This window comes from Toxorhynchites rutilus, chromosome 2 (assembly GCF_029784135.1).
Source record: "Toxorhynchites rutilus septentrionalis strain SRP chromosome 2, ASM2978413v1, whole genome shotgun sequence".
NCBI classification, from domain to species: Eukaryota; Metazoa; Arthropoda; class Insecta; order Diptera; family Culicidae; genus Toxorhynchites; species Toxorhynchites rutilus.
Window position 1 is genome coordinate 290,569,344 of NC_073745.1, and position 23,260 is coordinate 290,592,603.

The 23,260-nt window shown below is 37.6% G+C and overlaps 1 protein-coding gene across 1 annotated transcript; it reads left to right on the top strand.

Annotated features, from left to right (window-relative positions):
- Nucleotides 1–7,149: 7,149 nt before the first annotated feature.
- On the top strand, nt 7,150–8,334 carry LOC129768714 (uncharacterized). Its single transcript, XM_055770531.1, has 4 exons — nt 7,150–7,480; nt 7,543–8,014; nt 8,084–8,142; nt 8,207–8,334. Exons 1-2 carry the CDS (start codon nt 7,157–7,159, stop codon nt 8,011–8,013), a joined length of 795 nt encoding a protein of 264 aa, XP_055626506.1. The 5' UTR covers nt 7,150–7,156; the 3' UTR covers nt 8,014; nt 8,084–8,142; nt 8,207–8,334.
- The last annotated feature ends 14,926 nt before the right edge of the window (nt 8,335–23,260 follow it).

Below are 23,260 nucleotides of genomic sequence, written 5' to 3' on the forward strand. Positions count from 1 at the left end.
TTTTAGCCACAAAGGCGACTTGAAACAAGGCCACTCGTAGGAATGAAACACAGAAGTCTAGTCTGCACGAACGCCAAACCCCGTTTTTTTTCCATAATCAATAGTCATGTTTTATCTCTAGCGTAAAAAAATACATTCCTATGTATTTTTTTACGCTAGAGATCAACAAATACATTATTCCCGAGCAAACAAGTATTCCTCCTCTCCTTGAGCCAGCATTTGATTCAGCAAACTAATCATGGAGGTATAATCGCAAACTTGTCATTCTAAAACATACGATTAATTAAATGGAATATTATCTTAATTTTACCTACATAACGTCCAAACGTCCGAAATTATGCATCCGACACAACGCTCAAACAATCGACATTATGCAATCAACATGTCTCTTATAAATGGGAATGAACACTTTCACTTCACGGAGCTCATTTTTACACGCAACTGTCCGTGACAATGATGATAGACACAAAAAGATTAAGTGAAGTGTAAGTGTCGTGAAAGCGTTCGTGACAGTGATGTTCGTGATCAGGCCCACTATATCGGTTTGACATGGAATGGCTGTATATATAGGGGAACCCGGGGCAAGAGTGCCCATCTGATGATTTTGCCTATTTCCATCTTTTACAATTATTTTACTACAGAACTTTGTTTTATATAGATACTGCATATATCTCACATATTATCAGCCAGAACCTTAAATATTTTTTATTGGAAAACAGATGAATACTAACTGAGCTTCTTACAACTGCAATCTATATAAGAACGCACAGGCGCACATTAACGAAATACCCTCAGTTTCTATATGTTTGCATGACTCCACTCATAAATACAAATAGAATAATCATTTTTCTTCAAGTTACTGTATGAACTAATTTAAATCGTACGCATTTATCTCAATAAAAAATAAATTTGTTATCTCTCAACTTCCGGGGCAAAAGGAGCCATTATGGCCAAAATGCCATAGTCGAAACCTCGAATTCGATCTGTCAAACGCAAATAGTGTAATCGTGGTTGTGTTTGTTGTGGTCATGGTTTGTAAATATGAACGGATTTCTTTCCGAAACCAGTGGCAGATGGAAACTATGGTTGTTGCCGTACATTCTGTAAATCATGGAGACGAGCTGCGGAGGAATATAGTTTGCCCAGAAGAACATTGGTCAAATATGTGCAGAAGTTAGGCCGTTTTAAAACTGTGTTTTCTAAATAACAGGAGGGGTAACTCGTGAGTCACATCCTTGCAGAAGTTATTTTATGGGCTGACAATACACGACATCCCGAACCAAGGGTATAAAATCGCAGAGTGAAATAATTTAGATCACTCTTTCGACAAAACATCCAAATTGGCCGGAGAAGATTGCCGGTTTTCGTGAACGCCACCAGAACTCGAGTTTGCGTTCTTCGGAACCACCGTGAATTTCACAGTGCTTTTTTCATCAAAAATTATATTTTTATAAGATTGGCACTCTTGCCCCGTACTGGAAAAATACAAGCCAAAAACATCATTTTTGTAAATGAAACATTTTCATAGTAAACATAACTTTTGAACAATTTGATGCATAGCTACACCTAAATAGGAGTATAAATGAACAAACCAGCAAAACAAAATTGAAAAAATATAACAAAAGAGCATTCAAAAACGCGTATTAGCTTAAGGTGGCACTCTTGCCCCGGGTTCCCCTATATATGTTACTGAGCCTGTAAAAATAAACGAATTAAAAAAAAAGAATATCACATGCCTCAATGAATGCGCCATGATAATTTGTTTTTCGGATGCTACATATAATAATTTTTAATTATAATAATTCCACAAGGGTTATTTATCCATTAATCCTTTTAAGGCCTTGGCACCTATATTGCCACCCAAAAACAAATATTTTTTTCGCTGCACTCGGAGTATTATTTCAGTATTTTGCTGAACCAAAGACTTCTAAAAGTATCTGAGAACACTCACAATTTTTTTTGGGTCGCTAAAATGTACGATGTAAATTTGGGAGTAATTTTTATGTAGAAAACTACGATTTCAGAGCTCCGACAAAAAATTCTGTTTAAATTCGTTGAAAATGCAACAAGTTGATAAGTTTTTCACAGGAAATGTTTTATTTGGGACCTACTGTATAAGATCACGCAGGTTTTTCAATAAAATAAATGACGAAATTGATGAAAAAATCTAATTTTTAATTTTGTCTTCGTTAGTTTAGATAAAAAAAATTATTTATCGCTGCACTAAAAATATTGTTTAGATTTTTGCAAAACCAAAGGCGCAATAAAGCGATTATACAAGACAGCGGCAAACTATTTTGCTTTGGTTAACGGGCAGTGGAAAATATATTTCCACCAATTTTTTCAACTTGGGTGGTTCGCATAACTCGACTACTAACCAAGCAAATTGAACCCAATTAGGCATATGGAGGTTTTAGCGAGTAACAAACTTTTCTATGGTAGTTCGACACAACTACTCCCTTTCTAATGGGAAGGGGGCTGCCATACAAATGAAACACAATCTACCGGTAAGTTTCTTCGTTTTGACGTAGGACTACGTCTTTCATTTCTATACCGGGGTGTAAAATCAAAGTTTCGAAAACGAAAGCGTTACGCCGGAGACCGAGATTTTAAGCGTTAATAGCTCCTAAACAACTGAACGAAATGGTATGATAAACACTTCATTCGAAAGATAAAATGTCTACGCGTTCTATACTTGTTTCTTTTTGATCCAAAAACTTGTTTCAATAGTCTTAAAATTGCTTTCAAAACAGGCTATTGAAATCACCAATCGGTATATAAGCGAGCGCCGCTCGGAAATCCACTCAGTTCTAATCGAACAACGATTGTTGTATGTCGTTGTTGTGGTGAAGCTCTTCGTTTATCATGAAAGCGCGGATGAACGGTGTCACCAAGAGCCTGTTTGTGCACCCTTGGCCTGAAGGGAATCCATCATTAACCTTCAGTATTAACCACTGGTGGGCTTCCAGTATCGAGGAAAATGTGGAAATATCTAATCGTTGTTGGAAAATAATCTGCCAGTTCCCCTTGGAATTGAAAATTACATTCAAGTGAAAGCGGCTGAAAGTCTCTATAATAAAGAATAAAAAAAAAATTCAAGCGAAATTTATGTTTTCTATCCATAAAATATCCATATAATACATTTGGGTTTGTGATTTGTCAATCAAGTACAGATAGTAGGTTAGCTTCTGAAGATTATTCTTCAGAACAAGGTTTTTCGTATCCTATATTGGATGCATAAAACCTTGTGCCTCCAACGTAACGCTCTCGTTTTCGAAGTCCCCCAAATATTCATTTATTCATTCATTCAGAATGGATTTAGATTCAACTTCAAACAAATGATCTCTAAATCAACGATAGTCCTACGTCACCCTTGCGGTTATACCATAGATATAACCCACTTCCTGTTTTTTTTCAAAAATTAATGCTTTATTCTGCAAAAATGGTTAAAAATTCAAAGTATTCCCATCGCTAGTCACATTTTTTTCCCATCTTTCTGGCTATTTACGGATCCCTTTGCGGAAATAATCGGCCAGTTTGTCGACTAACTCCACGAATCGATCCAATTTTCAACTTCATCAAAATTGGAGATGTTGGATTGATCGAAAAAGCTAGTAATCGGACGGAGCACTGTCTGGTGAATACGGCTGGTGCGATAGGACCTCCCATTTCAGCGTTCCCAAGTATGTTTTGATCGGATTCGCGACATGCGGCCGAGCATTGGCGTGCTGTAAAATAACTTTATGTGTCTTTGCTTGTTTTTCCTTCTGTGCACGGCTCAAACGCATCAATTGTCGTTGGTAAAGGTCCCCAGTAATGGTTTCATTCGCTTTTAGCTGCTCATAGTACACCACACCCAGCTGGTCCCACCGAATAGACAGCATTACCTTCTGACCGTGAATATCCCGCGTGGCCGTCGATGTTGATGCGACGATTCGATGCAAAAAACCCGTTCACACGTGAAAAAACAGCGTTCGACGTCTCATGGCTACAATTCATACGGCACCCAATGTCCTATCTTTCGGATCATTCCCATTGCTTTTAAACGATCGGAAATGGTTTGCTGAGCTACTCCAAGTGTATCTGCAAGTTCTTGTTGCGTTTGTGACGGATCTTGATCGAGTAAAGCCTCCAATTCTTCATCTTCAAACTTTTTTGGCGGTCCGGAACGTTATTCGTCTTCCAAATCAAAATTACCAGTTTTAAACCGCGCAAACCACGTCTGACACATTCGTTCAGTTGAAGCATGGTCACCATTAACTTCCACCAAAATGCAATGACTTCCCGCAGCTTTTTTATTCATTTTGAAGTAATGATGTAACACTCCCCGCAAAAACACTCCTGTTGGTACGAAATTCGACACATTCGAAGTGGCAAAAAGCTGTTGTTTACGCTTCAACTTTTTGACGTATACTGAAAAAGACGCGCAATGGCACTAGCTTTCCAACGAATGTCTGGAAATTAGATTCACTGGAATAATAATCAAGTTACGCCATCTGTTATAAAACCGAAGAAATTTACCACTACACCTAATAAATTATAGGCTGTATCGATACCTGTAAAGCCGGGTTCAGACGGTGCGAGTAAGCATACGAGTCGATCTAGTCAGTTACTGCAGTGCAGCTACTCACACCGTGTGAACACATCATGCCAGTTAGTGTCATGTGTGATTCGGCGTGCGAGCTACTTCAAAGTTTTTTGAATTTACTCGCACTCGCATCCCTCAAAACGTCAAAAAACAGAATTTAGCGTTCGAATCAGGGATGCCAAATGTAAACAAATGTCTCTATTTTTAAGATATTTGAAAATATGCGAAGATATTTATAGACTTGAAAAATATTGGAAAAACAAATAAAACCCTAATAGTTTCTAAACGGAATCGTTGTTATTTTGTTTGGCACACTGGCGGGGCACGTTTTCTTATTGAGACAGTTTTATTGGGAATCTAAATATAAAATCATCATCGGGCACAATTTTCATTCAAAATTCACTCACAACTTGCAAAAAAAAGTATTGTTCTAAGAAACAGAATACATATTCGATTTGAAAAAAAGTATATTTTCATTCATTATTTTAGTTTTTGAGACGTATTTATTCCTCCGGCGAATCTACTATCATTTTCATTTCACAAATTGGTACACGAAGCTGCTGTCAACGCGAAGTAAATCAAATTTTGAAAAATCTTTTAGACTGCCATTTGTAGCACCACATACTTTCGGAATTAATTAAGCTATGGATGCTTTCGAGGTTCTAAAAAATAGCGACAATAATCTGATATATATTCCATATTCCAGAAGAAAGGCACATCATTTCTAGTTTCACTCATGAGTGTATATTGGCGTTGTATTTGTGGAGCAATTAAATCCAACAGTTTTTTCACTTTTTCAGGTGTTATTTCCAACACTGCTCTGTACTCTCGGGGATCATCATCGTGGAGTTACTCCAGTATTGTATTTGTTACTCCTTTTCTTTGCATCCAATTCCTGGCCCGAATCCTTTTTTCTTTCTGCTTTTTTCGTATAGTACCCTCAGTTCAAAGAAATTCAGCACAAAGTATTTGTAAACACGGCCAGCGTGTGTCTCGCGATAAAATTTAAAATTGTGTAATGATAAATTCAACTGAAAACCTAAGCCGAAAACAGCCAATAAATAAGTTGATTTCGGATCAATCATCTGTCAAATTCGGACCTGATTGCTGTTTCTGACTATTTGATGGACATTTGAAAAATCGTCTGGCATCTCTGGTAAACCCGTACTTAGTATCTAGTTTCTTGTCAGCAGCTCACATTGTGTGAACGGACAAGGCGAGTCAACCATTTGTCAAGCGAGTTCACCGGGTCAGTAGCTGCTCGTTGTGAAGTCAGCTACTAGCAACGTATAAATGGGCCTTAAATGATGTTAAAATAAAGCCTATAACCAAAGGGTGTCTGGTTTCTGATTAATGAATCATTTATAACATTAATGTTCAGTAAATTCAGATTTAAAAATGAAGTGTTCGGAATTTGAGACTGTTTGGAATGTAAGACAAAACGATACTATTCAATTCGATAATCCAAGTAGTCAATCTATAGATAAAATTTTCACTCCGTCAAATTTTACTCCGTAGTGAATTTGAAGACAAAATTTTCAATCCGTTATTTTCCAAACATAGAAGGAAAAAGCCATGGATAGAACTAGATCCGTAAATCGTACAGTGGCCATTCCCACCAACCGGGATCTTACAGTGGGACTCATAGGAGCCATCATATCGCTTGCGATAACCCTTTTTCAAAACATTTCCGGTGGCGGCTCAAGTAACGCAATCCTGCTCCAAGCACTAGCACCCATTCAGCAGCAGATTGCGATGTTAGAACGTAGGATTAGAGCGCAACAATCGCGTTCCGCCTCGAGGACGATGCAGTCGATCGCAAAAGGCACTTTCATTCGTAGTCCCCGACCAAAATCAATGAGTAGAGCCCTCGGAAGGACCGCCAACATCACCAGACCGGGAGTTTCGACAACATTCGATGCTCCTTCAAGACCGAACAGCAGCGCTCTATCAAAAACCAATCCGAAGTCGTCGTTCGTCGTTCCTCCCGGCTGGCGCGAAATTTCCAATCTCGACAGCTATCTGGATGAATCGGACGATATTCCGTTCATGGTCGATAGCGACGCTCCGGACGACACTCCACTGATGAGCGGATTCGAGTACTCCCAAGACCTTGATTACTACCCGTCGTACAATGTGAACGTAGCGGATCTGGAATCGAGCGATGCCTTCAGGCCGAACATTCAAAGTACTTTCCGAGACCGAGAGATGAATGAAACTTTCGCAAGAGACGGACCACCGAACGTAACCAGAAATATGAAAACGCCCATTCCCAAAAGAGTAGCTGAGTTGCGACATGGTGGACAAAGGACATTCCAGAAGACTTTCGATGGCAGTTATGCGGTTAGAGAAACCATAAACACAACGAAACCGGACGGAAGCATCCAAAGAGTGACCAAAACTGTCAGTGGTCCAGATATTGCCGCTGTTGAGCATTTGATCCAACATTCCTCTCCACCCGCCGGTACTGGAATGAATGTCACCTTCGATTCTTAGTAGGCTGCTGCGAATGATTTGACTTTTTTTTTTTCATTTCATAAGAGTTTTTCAAAATTCGCTAATAACAAAATGTCTCGTGAAAACGCGAAATTGGAACTGTATTCATTATTTTGTCAATGTGCATCTGCGTTGCTCATCGCAATAATAAATGCTGCGGAGACGAGTGGCCCCCGCACTAAGATGGTGATTAAAGAAAAGATTCTCCAGCTAACTAACACGCTTCATTTGTATTTGGTAACACCACCATTGCTAAGTGAGCAGAAGTTTGCGGCTAGTCGAAGTATCCGAGATATGACTGCTGATTTACAAAGTTCTGGTCGATATGGACAGAGCGTTTACGGTTCTGCGCAAAGTACACTGCCGAAATCGAAGGTCAGACCGTTCAAAGAGTCGGTGAGTAGCGATTGATCTATGAATTGATTCAATATCAATCAAAATTATTATCCCCGTGATAGATACCCTCGTATCGAGAAACTCCCCTTAGACCAAACGTTCGAACGCGACCCCGTCATCTTGGCATGAGTGGCAACACAACAGAAGCAGATTTTCGCCACATTCCGGTGCACTCCACAATGATCGGAGCAGATCAATCGCTGCCCAATGCATCCGCCACCACCCGCTTTCCAATTGTTCAAAATCTACTCAAAGCGCTCGCGGAATCTCCCAACGAGGACGTTTACAGCAAGGCAATTCTTCCGTTCGCTAAGGATTCGCATTTCACTGATCAGCTGACCGATGAAATGGACATGCTGAGAAGTGTTCTCAGCGAGGACGCTTCGCCAGAGACGATTACAGTCGAAACGACACTCTCAGATCGGCTTGGGCTAATGGAAAGCAGCATTCAGCGGTTGATAAGTCACATCGATAAACTTGAAACGACATTCGCCGGAGATAAAACTGCAACGGATGAAAAGAAGGAGAAGTAATGTAAGTAAATAAGAATCGTTTGCCACAAACGCTTACGCTGAATTAGTACCTCTCTCTCTGCTTTTTCAGAGCATAGGAATCAGCAGCGCCGCGTAGCGTATATAGCAATAACGACGCGATGTATTGAGGTTTGTGTATGAAATAGGAAGTGGTCGAACGGGTGAATTATAGTTTTTAATTTCAATTTCATAGATGGCGACAGCAGATGAGCGAGGGATGTTACTAAATGATGAATGAGAATATAATTGGAAGGTGATTTTTTGTAGAACAATAACTATTTCAAAACGACGAAGACACAAATTACCGTGGAAAATAAGTGCAATAAAAATCATTCGCAAAAACAAAACGTGTTTCTATCTTTAAACGACTTACCATATTTGGAATGTTATGAAATGATTAAAGAGGGAACCCGGACCGAAAAATCTAATCAAAAATGTTAACGACCCCAAAAACATATAGAGCAGTGCGGGGCAAACGTACGCATTGGCCATTTTGAAGCAAACGAGCATAAATTTTCGACAACAGTGTATTCGTTTGATACATTATTACACCAGCAGCTCACACATATAAAAAAAATACATTTCATGAAAGTGGCAAAAAGTTATTAGGTAAAAAGAGTTTTGCGATGTTTTGATCTATTTTTTTCAGTTTTGGAGATGACGATTTACTTACTTAAAATAATTGGAAAGCTCGAAACTACACTGTCAACGAAATCTTCATTCTATAGTAGATGATAGTGCGTTTCGTTCTTGTGAAAAAGTTCAAGAGCTTTTTTTAAAAATTCGATTAGTTGTTGGGCAAAGGTGGTCAGTGGCCTTGGGGTAAAAGTTCGTACTAGCGTTTTGCTTTGAAAAAAAATTATAAAATTTTTTCAACAAATTTTTTAACGGGACCCACAAGAAGAAAACTGATTTGAAGAAATGCGCTCCAGAAATGCTCAAATGGCCCGACAGAGGCTTCGGGAGTCTATATAGGTATAGGTATTTACGAGTGAGCAGTCTGAGGATCTGCAGGCCACTGGACAAAGCTTTCTATGGTATGACTCTCAAAGATTTACGGCGCATGGCGTTCAATTTTTCGCGGCAGGAATTCAACAAAGTTGTAAAACTAGCAGGAAGAGATTGGGCTTCTAGCTTCATGTGGAACCATCGTCTGTCTCTTCGAACTCCCACAACAGCGCAACGAAGCAACAGCGCTCCAAGGCAAAGCGTTGGAATCCTCAGAACCGAAATCCAAGATGAGGAATAAAAATAAACAATTGCTTAAAAATAATTCAAAATTAATTTCAAATGAAAAATGTTTTTATTTTCGCCATACATTCGCGAGTATAGATTACGTACATAAAAATAATTTCTGTGGGAACTTGAGTGTTCGAAATGATTTATTTCAATATGTCAATTGTGGGTGGGACGAAATTCGCCGGGTCAGCTAGTTTGTTAATAAAAACAAAATCTGTTTCAAATGTTGGATATCCAAAAATATCTTATATTGTCAGTCTCCTCCCTTCCAAAAAATTTCACGTGGTACGTTCGACCATAACACCCACTCTATTCCGCGAAATCAATGTGGTTTTTGGATACAATAGAGCCTTTTCCCTCTTTTTCCTCTTTTTTCCATCACACCATAAAATTGATTTAAAAATACATATTCATGGTGAAAAACTAAGAATATGTTTGATTACATTTGTCTCAAATTCCGAACAGCAAAAATGCAATTTAAATAAAAAATCATAACTTCTGAGCTTCTGGATCGATTCAGATGATCGATATATGAAATTAAAGCCAATTAGCAATCTTCTTTGGAAAAATACTATATTTTGGATTTTCGAAACAAACATTTTATCGCTGGTTTCGACAGTCACTTTTTTGCAAATGCTTAGTATTATAATCTATAGACAGTATCGATACTTGTAAATGATGTTAAAATGAAGCCTATACCCAAAAGAATGTCAGGGTTTTTATTTTTCAATTACTTATAACATTAATGTTCTGTAAAATTACGTTTAAAAATGAAATGTTCGGAATTTGAGACAAAACGGTATGTAGTAACTATTTTGTAAATAATTCGCTTCATTCATTACAACGCTTCGCAGTATAAGTGAACCCAAAGCTCGTTTCTCTCAGCCGGTGCTATCATTGATGCTAGGATCGTTAGCAAAATTTCAAGCAGAACTGTCAGTGGGATACCCAATTCATGTGAAAACAAAGGGAAAATGTCAGTGGGATACTCGATATGTTGGCTCCTGTCAGTCTAATAGAGGGTTCTCTAAAGACGTCACCCGGGTGTATTCTCTCGAAACCTTATTTTGACGTAGGACTACGTTTTTCACACAGGTCACGTTAACGTTAATAAAGTTAACGTTAATGACTATTTGCGCTAACAACGTACTTTAATGATTCGCATACTAATCCAATCGTAAATTCTCTAAGATTTATTCATCATGCTAAGCATTACAATTCCTTAGTCTGTAAATGGTTTAAATCTAGGTCAATCAAATCTATTTTTCAAAGGCATTTTGTTTGAAAAAAAATTCTTGCTACTCTTTCCCCATGATGTCTTTATTTCCCATACTGTTAAATGTTTCTCCTATAAAAGGAGCAAACGTTTTCGTGACTCGGGTTTTGTTTATTTACTTTTTTTGACCGAAACAGAATTCCACTCAAGCAAGATTATCTTTCTGCAGAAATCATTGTGATGTTAGATGATACTTGCTACACACAGCTGAGAGACGAAGGTTTCGAAAACTTTATTTCGAAATACAGGTCGGACTCGATTATCCGAAGCATTGCTTTTTTTCACTCCGGATAATCGAATCCTCCGAATAATCGAATAATAAAAAAAACGAATTTTCGCCCGGTAAACGTAAAATAATTATGATTTGCACTTATTTATTAAACGGTTTTACCTAGTTTAACCGTTTGTACGTTTGTGACTTTGTAACTTTGTAACTTTGTCTGTAGCGCTGTACCACATTAATAGAAATATAACCCTCTTCCGATCGATCTGAAATTTGGAACACATCTTTATCTCTGGTATAAAACTGCGTATTTCATGATCTTGAATATCCAAGATGCCGGCCGCTACAAAATGGCAGATTTCCTTTTTTCTCAGAACCCCATCAATATGTAGATCAAATGGAAGTGCTCGGCTAGTAGAACATAGCAGATCATGAAAAATCCAAATCCAAGATGGCAGTCCCCAAATAACTAATTTCTTTTTAAATGGTATCATTCAACTAGTGATCCCCGATAATCGTTCGATTAGTCGATTAATCGAATACTTCCTACAGAAATCGATTATTAATCGAACGAATATTACGCAACCAATAATCGAAGCGAACGAATAATTTATGTCGATTAATCGATCCAAACCCAGAGAGAAAAAACGAACGGTTTTATCTTGAAATTCAATCATTATTTTTGACGGTCCCCTAAACTCGTAAACGAATTTCAATGCAATCAAAGCCCATTGAGCTTCGTTTACGAGTTTAGGGAAGCGTAAAAGATAAAATTGATTTTCAGGTGAAATGAATACATTTTTGATTCCCGATGGCTTTTTTTAGCAAATGAGAAATATAAGTCTATCTAGTTATTTCTCTCAGTGTGACGATTAATCGATTAATCGATTATTTGGGGCGATTAATCGTATCGAATAACAAACTGCTGAAAAGTAGTAGAAGTTCGATTAGCTGATGAACGATTGATTTCAAAAATCACTACATTCAACTTGACCTGTTTGTATGTATGGTTGAATGTTTGTAGGGTTGTACTACATTATTCAGAAAATTGACCCCGTTCCTGTTGACTGATTGTTCTGAAATTTGGAAGACACCTTTAATTCTACGGTCATTATAAAACTGCGTATTCTATGATCTTGAAAAATTCAATTTGACCGACGCTAAAAAATGGCTGAAGAGCTTGACTTGTAGAACACAAAACATAATAAACAACATAAATTCAAAAAGGTCGCCGCCACTAAATGGTCGACTAACAGTTCGGCTGAAAAGTTCATAAGGTTGACGTCTAGATGGCGCCTCTTGCAACAATCTATTTGACTATCACAAAGCACCATTTTTCAATGGATACGTGTCTGAGGTGTCTGAGTTTGACAGCAATCGGTCGATTGGTTCGTGAGTTACAGCATTGAGAGTGAAGCATCTTTTGTTATTGTGAAAAAAATGGAAAAATCACAAATCAATTAAAACGATGGCAAAATTTGCATGAATTGGGTTTCGAATTGCTCCCGCATTCACCGTATTTCCCAGATCTGGCCCCAGCGACTATTTTCTGTTCGCAGACCTGAAGAGAATCCTCACTGGTAAGAAATTTAAGACCGATGATAAAGTGATTACCGAAGCTGAGGCCTATAAAATACTATAGATGGTATCGAAAAGTTGCAAGATTGCTATAATCGCTGTATTGTCCTCGAAGGCAATTATGTTGAATAATAAAATTGAATTTTGCAAAAAAAAATTGGTTTACTGTATTACCTTATAAACTCTTTAGCCGAACTGTTATGTATTTTTTTGCAATCCCCTCAATATCGGTATCAAATGAAGTGATTTGACTAATAGAATACAGTACATCATGAAAATATTCCGAAGAAAAATAGATGAGAAATACTCGTAAACGTTGGATTTCCATTATCCACAGCTAGTTGTTTCATCATATACCCCACGATCGGTGTTGCCACACGTACAGATTCATTTGGAAAGGTACAGTTTTTTCGTTGAAAATTAGAGCCAGAAGGGTTGGGAGTTTGGAACTGCATAAACATTTGTTTGCGTTCAGCATAGTAGTCTCTGCCATCTACTGCTGGCATGAATATGATTGCACGGCAAACATGTTAAACCTTTCCATTTTCAATCATCTTAAATAGTATTTCTGAATAGAATCGTTTAATTTGAATTCATTGTCATCGGTACAGCCTCAATCGCACTATGAAATAGTACATTTTGCTGTCATTCACACTGAAGACCAACATTTTTCACTGATCCGTTCAGTCAGAGTGTACCAAGTTTATTTTTTAAAATACACAGAATGTGCACGTTTTACACTAACGGGTTCAAGCACATTTCGACAAGGTACCTATTAGATTCAAGAAAATGTTTTGTTGGTTTGAATCCGGCGCTTGGATATTGTTTAAATTCAATATACAAATGATTGTCATATGGTCCACTCTGTCTGCACATGATATAGAGCCATTTCGCCATGATAAATGGTACATGGTCCGCTCTGACTGCATACTATGAGGGGTTTTCGTTGATCAATTATAACAATTCCGATCAATTATTTCTGCTGTATGCGTGATTTTCCATATCCGATAAATGTGGTATGTAGTTTACATGATGCTTAACGAAATGTAATCAATAACTCGAAATTTTCAATTTTGTGACTTGGTCCCCTCTGACACCGACCGTTTGAAAAGCGAAAAGAATTTTAGGTTGGAATAGCAGTAGAGAAAAATTATCAGAACAATGGACAGCGAAAGACAGATCATTTCAAAAGTATTTGTTGGGATAAAGAGAAAAATATTCGATTTTGATGGTTCGACGCTCAAACCTAAGGCAATGGTGCAAATCCCAGAAACTTTTCCAATTTGACTAGCATTAACGTTGTGTTAAAAGCGTTTCTAGGATTCTACAATGGGAATGTACAAGATATGGAGAATTAATTATGTAGCCTACAGATGAAATTACTCCGTAAGGCAATCACAATTTCAGAAAACGAGCATGTACGGGATTGGTGGCGAAAAATTGGATGCCTAAAAGGAAATGACGGTTCGCTCGCCTTTTCGGCGCTTCGATGCCTTGTTTGTAACGTTCTCACTATGCCTCACTCCTGGACAACTGTCGAGCGATTTTTTCTGAATATAATCAGAACGAAAATGAATTTTGAAATCGGAATTCCCACAACTTGTCAAACATCATATTTTAATCAAACATCCTAATTTTCAGTAATGATTTTTCGAAAGAAAGACCAATGATTTTGAATACGCCCTTTTGAAAAATCAGTCGTTATTTAAATTGGTCGTATTATGATGAGAACAATTGTTTTGGGAAGCATCCATCATAATTGCCAAGTATCAAAAAAAAAAAATAGGAGAGGGTCGGGTCAGCGGCCGATTGATTTTTGACACAGAAACACTCCATATCAAAGTGTATCAAGTTGGTGGTGGATACAGTTAAAGTAATTGTTCAGTTTAACGCAAAGCTCATCTGTATTATCAAAGCTAATTGATATGCAAAACAAACTCTGAACAAAGCACAGTCGAAGTTGTAATAAGATGTTTCAACTCGTTGGAATTCCACTTTTGATATGTTGGATCGAGTTCGGGTCAACAAAGAAACAATTGAATTCACATTGACCTTGCTAGACTCAACATTATCTTCAGATAGTATTGAATAGGATGTAATAGAACATAGTGTCAACATGTTAAGAACATTCCATGATGTCACTAATGAGATATCTTCGGGGCATAGTGTTTCCCATAGACCCAAAAAAGGTCCAAAAAACAAGTTTCCGGGGATGATTCGAAGTTCCAGCTTGCGTATCAATCCAGAGTGATGAACAGAAACGAAACAAAAATAGGTAGAACCAGATAATGTTCAATTAGAAACTGTGAAATCATCTTTGTGTTAAGAATTTGAATTATCAGTTATGTAAATTCAAGGAAAGCAAGATCCATAATCGGCAACAATAGTTGAATTGAATATATATTGCAGAACCCCATCTTCCGAAAACAGAGAAAGTGGGAGAGCTAGAGAGGCAGTTCATCCTAAACTGTACAAATTGGTGAAAATGCTTCTTTGTATTCCCGCGACTCTAGTTCCCTGTGAACGACTGTTCGAATGCCGGACAGATTATCACGTAGAAAAGGAACAGACCTATTGAATATGTTATCAATCATTCCTTGAATATAATGAACTCCAAAAATACATTCTGTAATCATGGAAATTTATGAATTATAAAAAATATGAGTTAAAGATTTATTTAAGTTATTATTTTTTTTTAATTTTTTAACAAATATCGAGTTTCTATTTCTGTTATCATTTTTTATATCAGTTTTTTTCCATTCCTAAAAGTCAAATCTATAACGTCGGAAAAAACGAATGCCGTTTTCAGCTGTTACTTGCTGTCTGGTTACGTTTTTCGCAGATGGAAGCTATCAATATGGTAAGAACTACGATATGACCATAGCCCAGTCAACGTTCTCCAAAGTTCTTGATGAGATGTTATTTGTTTTGGAAAGAAAGATTTGTCTCAAACGGATACATAATGGAATGATAGCAAAGGATGCTACAAACCAGCATCTATCTTATGATAGAAAAGGATTCTACTGACTTATAAATAAAAATGATAGTTAATGATAAGTAATTAAAATTTTCATTCTTTTTTTGTAAATATTCATATTATATATTAATAGAGATATGTAATCACGCACAGCGGTTCCGATTCTTTGATATAAGCTACCACAGATCTAATCACGATTCCCATATTTGGAGTTTAAGTGTAACCAAAGCACAATTTCAAGGAATGGTGACATAAACACCGATATTTTGGGTGGACTACAAGGATAACAGTGGTGTACATAATTTACAATCATTTTCCCTTTATTTTTCAGGTGATGCCGGCTATCCTTCCGAGTCGTGGTTGCTTACGTCTTATAGAGCTCCAAAGAATTTATCGAATTTAATTTAATAGCGGAAGCGTATTTGATGGTAAGCATGTTTTTGCCTAAGGGAATAATAGAGCAAACGATTGATGTCCTTAAAAATCGATTCCGTTGTATTCTTGGTACTCGTCAGCTCCATTGCGCACCTAGGAAAGTGGCAAATTATCTGCACAATATTTGTTTTACTTTAATGAACAACAATGACGGTATTCAGTCAGCTGACTAATTGTTCAAAAGTTCAAGATTCCTGTATTCATGTGTTTGCAATCGGCCCCAGACACCTTGGATTTGAAGTCCGTGTTTGGGAAATACACTCCGGTGGGAACAAAAATACCCCCTACTCGCATGTATTTTCAATGCCAAATTCCCCAGGCTCCTTGGTTTTGGAGTCTATGTTGGGTAAACCGTAAATCAGGCCAATCAAAACGTGGTAGTTAGAGTCTTAGATAACGCTTGACATTCCATAGTTTTTCAATTGTTTATGACATAAAAAATGATATTTTATGAATTATGATAGATGATTTATGAATTATGATATTACCTATCAATTGATACAAACATCTTTCTGAACTATAAAGAAAATGTTCGAGTTATAAACATTCGAAATTTTTCATTTTCTCCTGCATGTTATGTGTTTAGGTTTTCATGTTATCCCCCATAGATTCCGGTTAGACGTAGTCTGACGTCAATATACTTCCAATCACATTGAATTCTATTTATTATCGTGAAATACACATGAAGTAATGGTGTGAAATACACAGCTGTTTTCGTTTTGACGTGGGACTACGTCTAACCGGAGTATATGGGGGGTAAAATGAAAACCTAAACATAGAACATGCAGGAAAAAATGCAAGATTTCGAATGCTTATAACTCGAACATTTCTTACTGGATCGGAAAGATGTTTGCATCAATTGATACGGAGTATTTCAACGCTTCTATCGCAATTAATAAAATGTTATTTTTTATTAGATAAACAATCGAATAACTATAAAATGTTGAGCGTTATCTAAACGCCCTAACTACCTCGTTTTGATTGGTCCGATTTACGGTTTCCCCAACACAGCCATCATAACATAGCAGCCTTAGGAAAATCGGCATTGCAAACACATGAAAGTATGGGGATATTTGTTCGCACCGAAATGTGTTCCCTAACACAGACTTCAAAACCAAGCAGCGTTAGAGAAATCAGCATTGTAAATACATGAAAGTCGGGGGTATTTTTGTTCCGACTGAAATGTGTTTCCCTAACACAGACTTCAGAATCAAGGTGTCTGAGGAAATTGGCATTGCATATTTATGCAGGTCAGGGGTATTTTTGTTCCGACTGAAATGTGTTTGCCTAATAAAAACTTCTAAACCGAGGTGTGTGGGGAAATCGGCGTTGCAAATACATGCAAATCGGGGTCATTTTTGTTGTGACTGAAATGTGTTTGCTTAACATAGACTTCAAAACCAAGATGTCATCATACCAAACGTAAAAGGACCGTCATTAAATTTACTTGTAACGAAGAACATAATCTATTGCATGAATTGACCTTACATGGCATTATACAATCTTTTACTCACAAAGCAAATATATTGAATTCAATTGAATTCGGTAATTGTTTCATTCAATCAAAATTTTAATCAATACAAACTAATGATTGCTAAGCTAAGGTAGTCCCACGTCAACCTTGCGTTATATCATAGATATAACCTCCCCATTTTTTTCAGTGAAAGAACTTAATTGCAAATTTTACTGGAAGTACAATAGTGTGTATAAGGGTCATTGTCCTCACTCCTCACTCACTGTTTACAAATGAATGAAACAAACCGGTCTGGCGTATTCTACTTCCAGTACAATTTGCGATCAAGCTGTGGTTAATCGGAACACAAAAACGGCTGATCGATTAAATGTGAAATTAAAAAAAAAAAAATACTGATGAGTTCGACCATTCTGAATGTTCGGTTCATTTTTTTACTGCTGCTTTGCTGGCACGGGAATTGGCTCGTGCTTTTCTAAAAAATGGGTAAAGGAATCTGTATCAAAATTTTGTGTGAAAAACAAAAATGTTGTGCCAACATTTCCAACATTTTTACAGTGTTGCCAAATTTATTAAAATTAAATAATAGTTTCATTCACATTTCAATATAACAAAAATTTCTATTATCGATTCTTTGTATATTTTCGTTTCGCTTACGTTCTGCGTTCAGTTCCGAAAAAAGGGAAACATATGTGCAATTCCAAATGAAATCGAATTAAAAATGCAGATTTTTAAAAGTTGTAGTTTTGATTCAAACGAAAGTTTGTATTCCGTATGGGTTGGAAGAAATATGAGTTTTCCACAGCATTTTTTGACTCAAGTGTAACTTTTGAAAAGGGCGTATCGATTTTAGTAAGAGAAATCTTTGATAATTGATATCTCAAAAACTATGAGTCCTACCGAAATAGTGTCTTACAAAGAGTTAAAGCGTATTAATGTCCAAACGTGAAAAAATATACACTGTGAAAAAAATTAGTATTTTTTGTTTACAAAAAAAACATTAATTTGCAGTATCTAAAATATATTTTTGACGTAGGACTACGTCTAACCGGAAGATATAGGGGGTGAAATGGAAATCTAGGCACTGAACAAGTAGGAAAAAATGCAAGATTTGGAACGCTTATAACTCGAGCATTTCTCAATAGATCGCAATGGTTTTGGCATCAATTGATAGGAAATATATCTACGCATCTATCATAATGAATAACATTTCATTTTTCTTGAGATAAATAATTGAATAATTGTGAAATATCAAGCATTGTCCAAATGCACTATGTGCCTATTTTTGATTGGTCCATTTTGGGCTCCTCAAATCGTACCGACCAAAACGGGCAACCAGAGCAGCAGCGAAATAGAATGAAGCACCATTGGAAAGGAAAAAGAAAAAAATGAACGAAACATTGGTCGCTGTCTCACACATGCGTAATTCTCGAGCCAGCCAGTCAGCTTAAAAATCCCCGCTCCGCTGCCGTAACGATCATTCTCATTCAAACCGTACACCACATCGGTTCGCATCAAAACACTTCAACAAACCAACCCAAGCAGCCATGTCTGGACATGGCAAAGGAGGAAAAGTGAAGGGAAAGGCAAAATCCCGCTCGAACCGTGTTGATCTGGAGTTCCCCGCAAGGGTAGCTAGGCCGAGCGCGTTAGTAGCAGTGCACCAGTCCACCTAGCCGGCGTTATATAGTTTCGGCCGTCGAAGTGATCGAGTTGGCTGGTAAAGCTGCTCGCGACGATAAGAAAACCCGCATTCAGAACAGAACACATTCGGTTCGGTGGACATCAAGACAACAACAGGCAGTTGCAGCGAGTGGCAAACGCAATCGCAAAACGGCAGCTGGTAGCAGAAGAAAAAAGTTTGTTCTTTGGTGGCAAATCCAGAATAAGGCGGCATCGAGGGCGTTCGAAATACTAAGTACTAAGTTTTCTAAAATTCCATAAAACACGGCGCTTATCAGGGCCATTAAACCTTTCAAAAAAGAGTACGAAATACAGTTCAATGCTTTCTAAAATAATATCCAAAATAATAATAAAACACAAATTGATTTTTTCATAATTTGTTTGCCAGTATATGATGAGTATGTGAATTTGGCAGTTGTTCTGAGCTTATTTATGGTTGGGGACTTTCCCGATTATTCAATATTCATTAATTTTTAAATTGCTTCTAGATTTACATTTAGCTCGACATTCAGCAAATTGGACGGACCTGTAATGCGACATATTTAGTTGGAAATTTTTGTAAACATAAAGTTCGAGGTCCAAATTATGACCCCACATCGAAAGTCGACACTGTACAACTGTCATCGCAAATGTTCAATTACAGGTTAAAATCGCCTCCAATGCAACACTGAGTGGTGTTTCGGCACGTCGCATTAAATGTAATTTACTGTACAACATGTCACAAGCTGGATGGGAAGAAATTTTCCAACTGTGAAAGCTGTGGCGAGTGGCAAACGCAATCGCTAAACAGGAAAGTTTAGCCGAACAAGATGGGGATATCGAGTGATAACAAAACAATAAACTCTTTAGATTAAAGATAATTTTGTGATCCTGAAAAGGACCCTTTTTAGCCTGCATGTGAATCCAACGAGCGAACAAATCGTAATGAATGTATTTTTTTGGCCATCGCTGCCTTTTAACGCTCTTTCGTTCGTCTCGTTGGACTCGCCCCTTTGGCTTAGTCTGCTGATTTGTCTCTATCCTGTGAGTGTGTACCGCTAGCGTACAAAAGGCGCGGATCCGCTGAAAAATATATCATTCTCTTTCAAACCGTAAATCAGTGTGGTTGTGTGGCATCGTTTCACATCACATCGCATCAACGGATTGGTGCCGGAGCACCAGTATACCTAATAGCGGTTATAGAATTTCGGCCGCCGGAGTGCTCGAGTTGGCTTGCAAAGCTGCTCACAACAATAAAAAAACCCGCAAAACCGAACAGAACAGAGCACATTCGATTCGGTGGCAACAACTAGTTTCAGCGAGTGGCAAACGCAATCGCAAAACGGAAGCAGGTAGAAGAAGGAAAAAGTTTGTTTATACAGACTGCTTTGGTGGCAAAACCAGCCACCGTAAAACACGGCGCTTTTCATGGCCCTGAAACCTTTCAAAGAAGAGTTATTGAAAGTTTTTCACAATACCAATGCATTCTAAAGAGACATAATATGACATATAATATAAACTGATTTATTTTGTTTATCTTGTTCTTGAACTTATTGGTGGTTGGGGTCTTTTAAATTGATCATTCAGTTTTCACAAACCCATGCATGGTTTCCGAATTAAAAATGGCTTCAAATTACAACACATTGTATGCAGGATGGCATTAACGAATTTTCTCGGTAGCAAGAACTGCTTTCTTTGGTTGATAACTGATGTTGAAAAATGAATGACGTTACATCTGCATTGTATAGAAAAATAACTAAGGAGCAACATGATGAGCTATGTATTTCCTTATTCTTCTTTCTTTGTTTTTAAGAGGCTTTGAACTTTGCAGTTCATTCGCCTTTATGTATTTCCTGCTGCTCTGTTCTTATTTTAAAGGGCTTTAATCCGAAGGTCACTCGTCCATGTATTTACTGTTGGTTTTTCAGAACGCTTATAGCTCGTTTATTTCTCGACAGATCGTAGAGTTCGTCTCCAAAACCTCAGTTCTTTTTCATTTTTATTTACTTTGTTTGCAGAAACTACAAATCTTACAATTCATTCGTCTCCGAAACACGGATACAGTTTAAGGTACGGTAATGTGCTCAATAGTGAAATATATGATAGTGAATGAGCTGATGACCACCTATGCATCCCCTATCACAGCCATCATTTTGATTGTACGATATGTACATACGTCGAAAGATGCCCTGCGTTTAACATTTAATAAGTACAAAGCCTTCGGAAAAAAATCATGATTTAACTATAAGACAGCGAGAAAAAATTGAGAAAGTTTGTAAAAAAAACGCAAAAACACAACACCAAAGGTTCTTTTTAGAACCCCCAACATGTTCATGAAGAGTAAACAGTAAACTAATCCATTTTTCAGGTAGATAGGTAGGTATTCACGTAGCAGAAGAAAATAAAACAATATATTTAAAATATATATTTAGCAAAAGCTGTCCCCTTTGTATAGTCCTACGTCACTCCGGTTATGTCCCCGACATTACCCACCCGTCTTTTTTATATTTTTTTATTGTTTCATATAAAAAAAAAGTCATGTAGAAAATTTTAAAAATGATAAAACTATTTTTGACAAACTTTGTGGAACATATTTTTTTTATGAATTTTCGAAACTTCGAATTTTTGTGTGTTAACAATCTTTTTTTTTCATGAACATGGTGGTATAATACGACAAATATATCAAAAGAGCCTATTAACTAAAAAAAGTCAATAAGCTAGAAATATTAGGCTGTCAAAAAAGTCCTGCGGTATTTCCGCGAGGTGTCGTTGTAAGCGCGTAGTTCTAGTTGTATTCATTGTATCGAGTCATACTATAGCCTGCTGGAAAGAAAGGTATTTTTGCGCGCTATAATATAGTCCTTGACAGTGTTTTGTTTGGTTAAGTCGTTCGTGAGTTATAGTGTCGCAAATATGGAGCAAAATAAAGAGAAAATCCGACATATTTTACAGTACTACTATGACAAAGGCAAAAATGCATCTCAAGCTGCCAATAAAATTTGTGCAGTTTATGGAACCGATACAGTTTCCATTTCCACCGCACAACGATGGTTTCAACGTTTTCGTTCTGGTGTAGAGGTTGTCGAAGATGCGTCACGCTCCGGAAGGCTTGTCGTTGAAAATTGCGACAAAATCGCTGAATTAGCCGAGCTAGACCGGCATAGTAGCAGCCGTAGCATCGGCCAAGAGCTGGGGATAAGTCATCAAACCGTTATTAACCATTTGAAGAAGCTTGGATTCACAAAGAAGCTCGATGTATGGGTGCCACACACGTTGACGCAAAAAAACATCTTTGACCGTATCGACGCATGTGAATCGCTGCTGAATCGCAACAAAATCGACCCGTTTCTGAAGCGGATGGTGACTAGCGATGAAAAGTGGTTCACTTACGACAACATGAAGCGCAAACGGTCGTGGTCGAAGCCCGCTGAAGTGGCTCAGACGGTGGCCAAGCCCTCATTAACGGCCAGGAAGGTTCTGCTGTGTGTTTGGTGGGATTGTCAAGGAATAATCTATTATGAGCTGCTTCCCTATGGCCAAACACTCAATTCGGACCTGTACTGCCAACAACTGGACCGCTTGAAGGTAGCACTCATGAAGAAGAGGCCATCTTTGATAAACAGAGGCCGCATTGTCTTCCATCAGGACAACGCCAGGCCACACACTTCTTTGTTGACGCGCCAGAAGCTCCGGGAGCTCGGATGGGAGGTTCATTTGTATCTGCCGTATAGTCCGGACCTTGCACCAAGTGACTACCACCTGTTTTTGTCCATGGCGAACGAGCTAGGTAGTCAGAAGTTAGCCACGAAAGAGGCCTGTGAAAATTGACTATCCGAGTTTTTTGCCAATAAGGAAGCGAGCTTCTATAACAGGGGTATTATGAAGTTGGCATCTCGTTGGGAACAAGTCATCGAACAAAACGGCGCATATTTGATTTGAAACAGATGATTGTAACTAATTTTATGAACAAATGAAAATTCAAAAAAAATACCGCAGGACTTTTTTGACAGCCTTTTTTTAATACAGGTCGGACTCGATTATCCGTAGTATTGATTTTTTTTTTCTCACTCCGGATAGTCGAATCATATAAAAATCGAATTTTCTTTCGGTAAACGTAAAATAATTATTATTCGCACTTATTTATTGAACGGTTTTATCTAGCTTGCCCGTTTGTATGTTTGTTGCTTAGTAACTTTGTCTGTAGTGCTGTATCATCTTAATAAAAATTTAGCCCCCTTCCTGTTGACCGATTGATCTGAAATTTGGAACACACTTTTATCTCTGGTGTCATTATAAAACTGCGTATTCCATAATCTTGAAAATCCAAGATGGCGGCCGCTACAAAATGGCGGATTATGCACATATATTCTCAAAACCCCATTAATA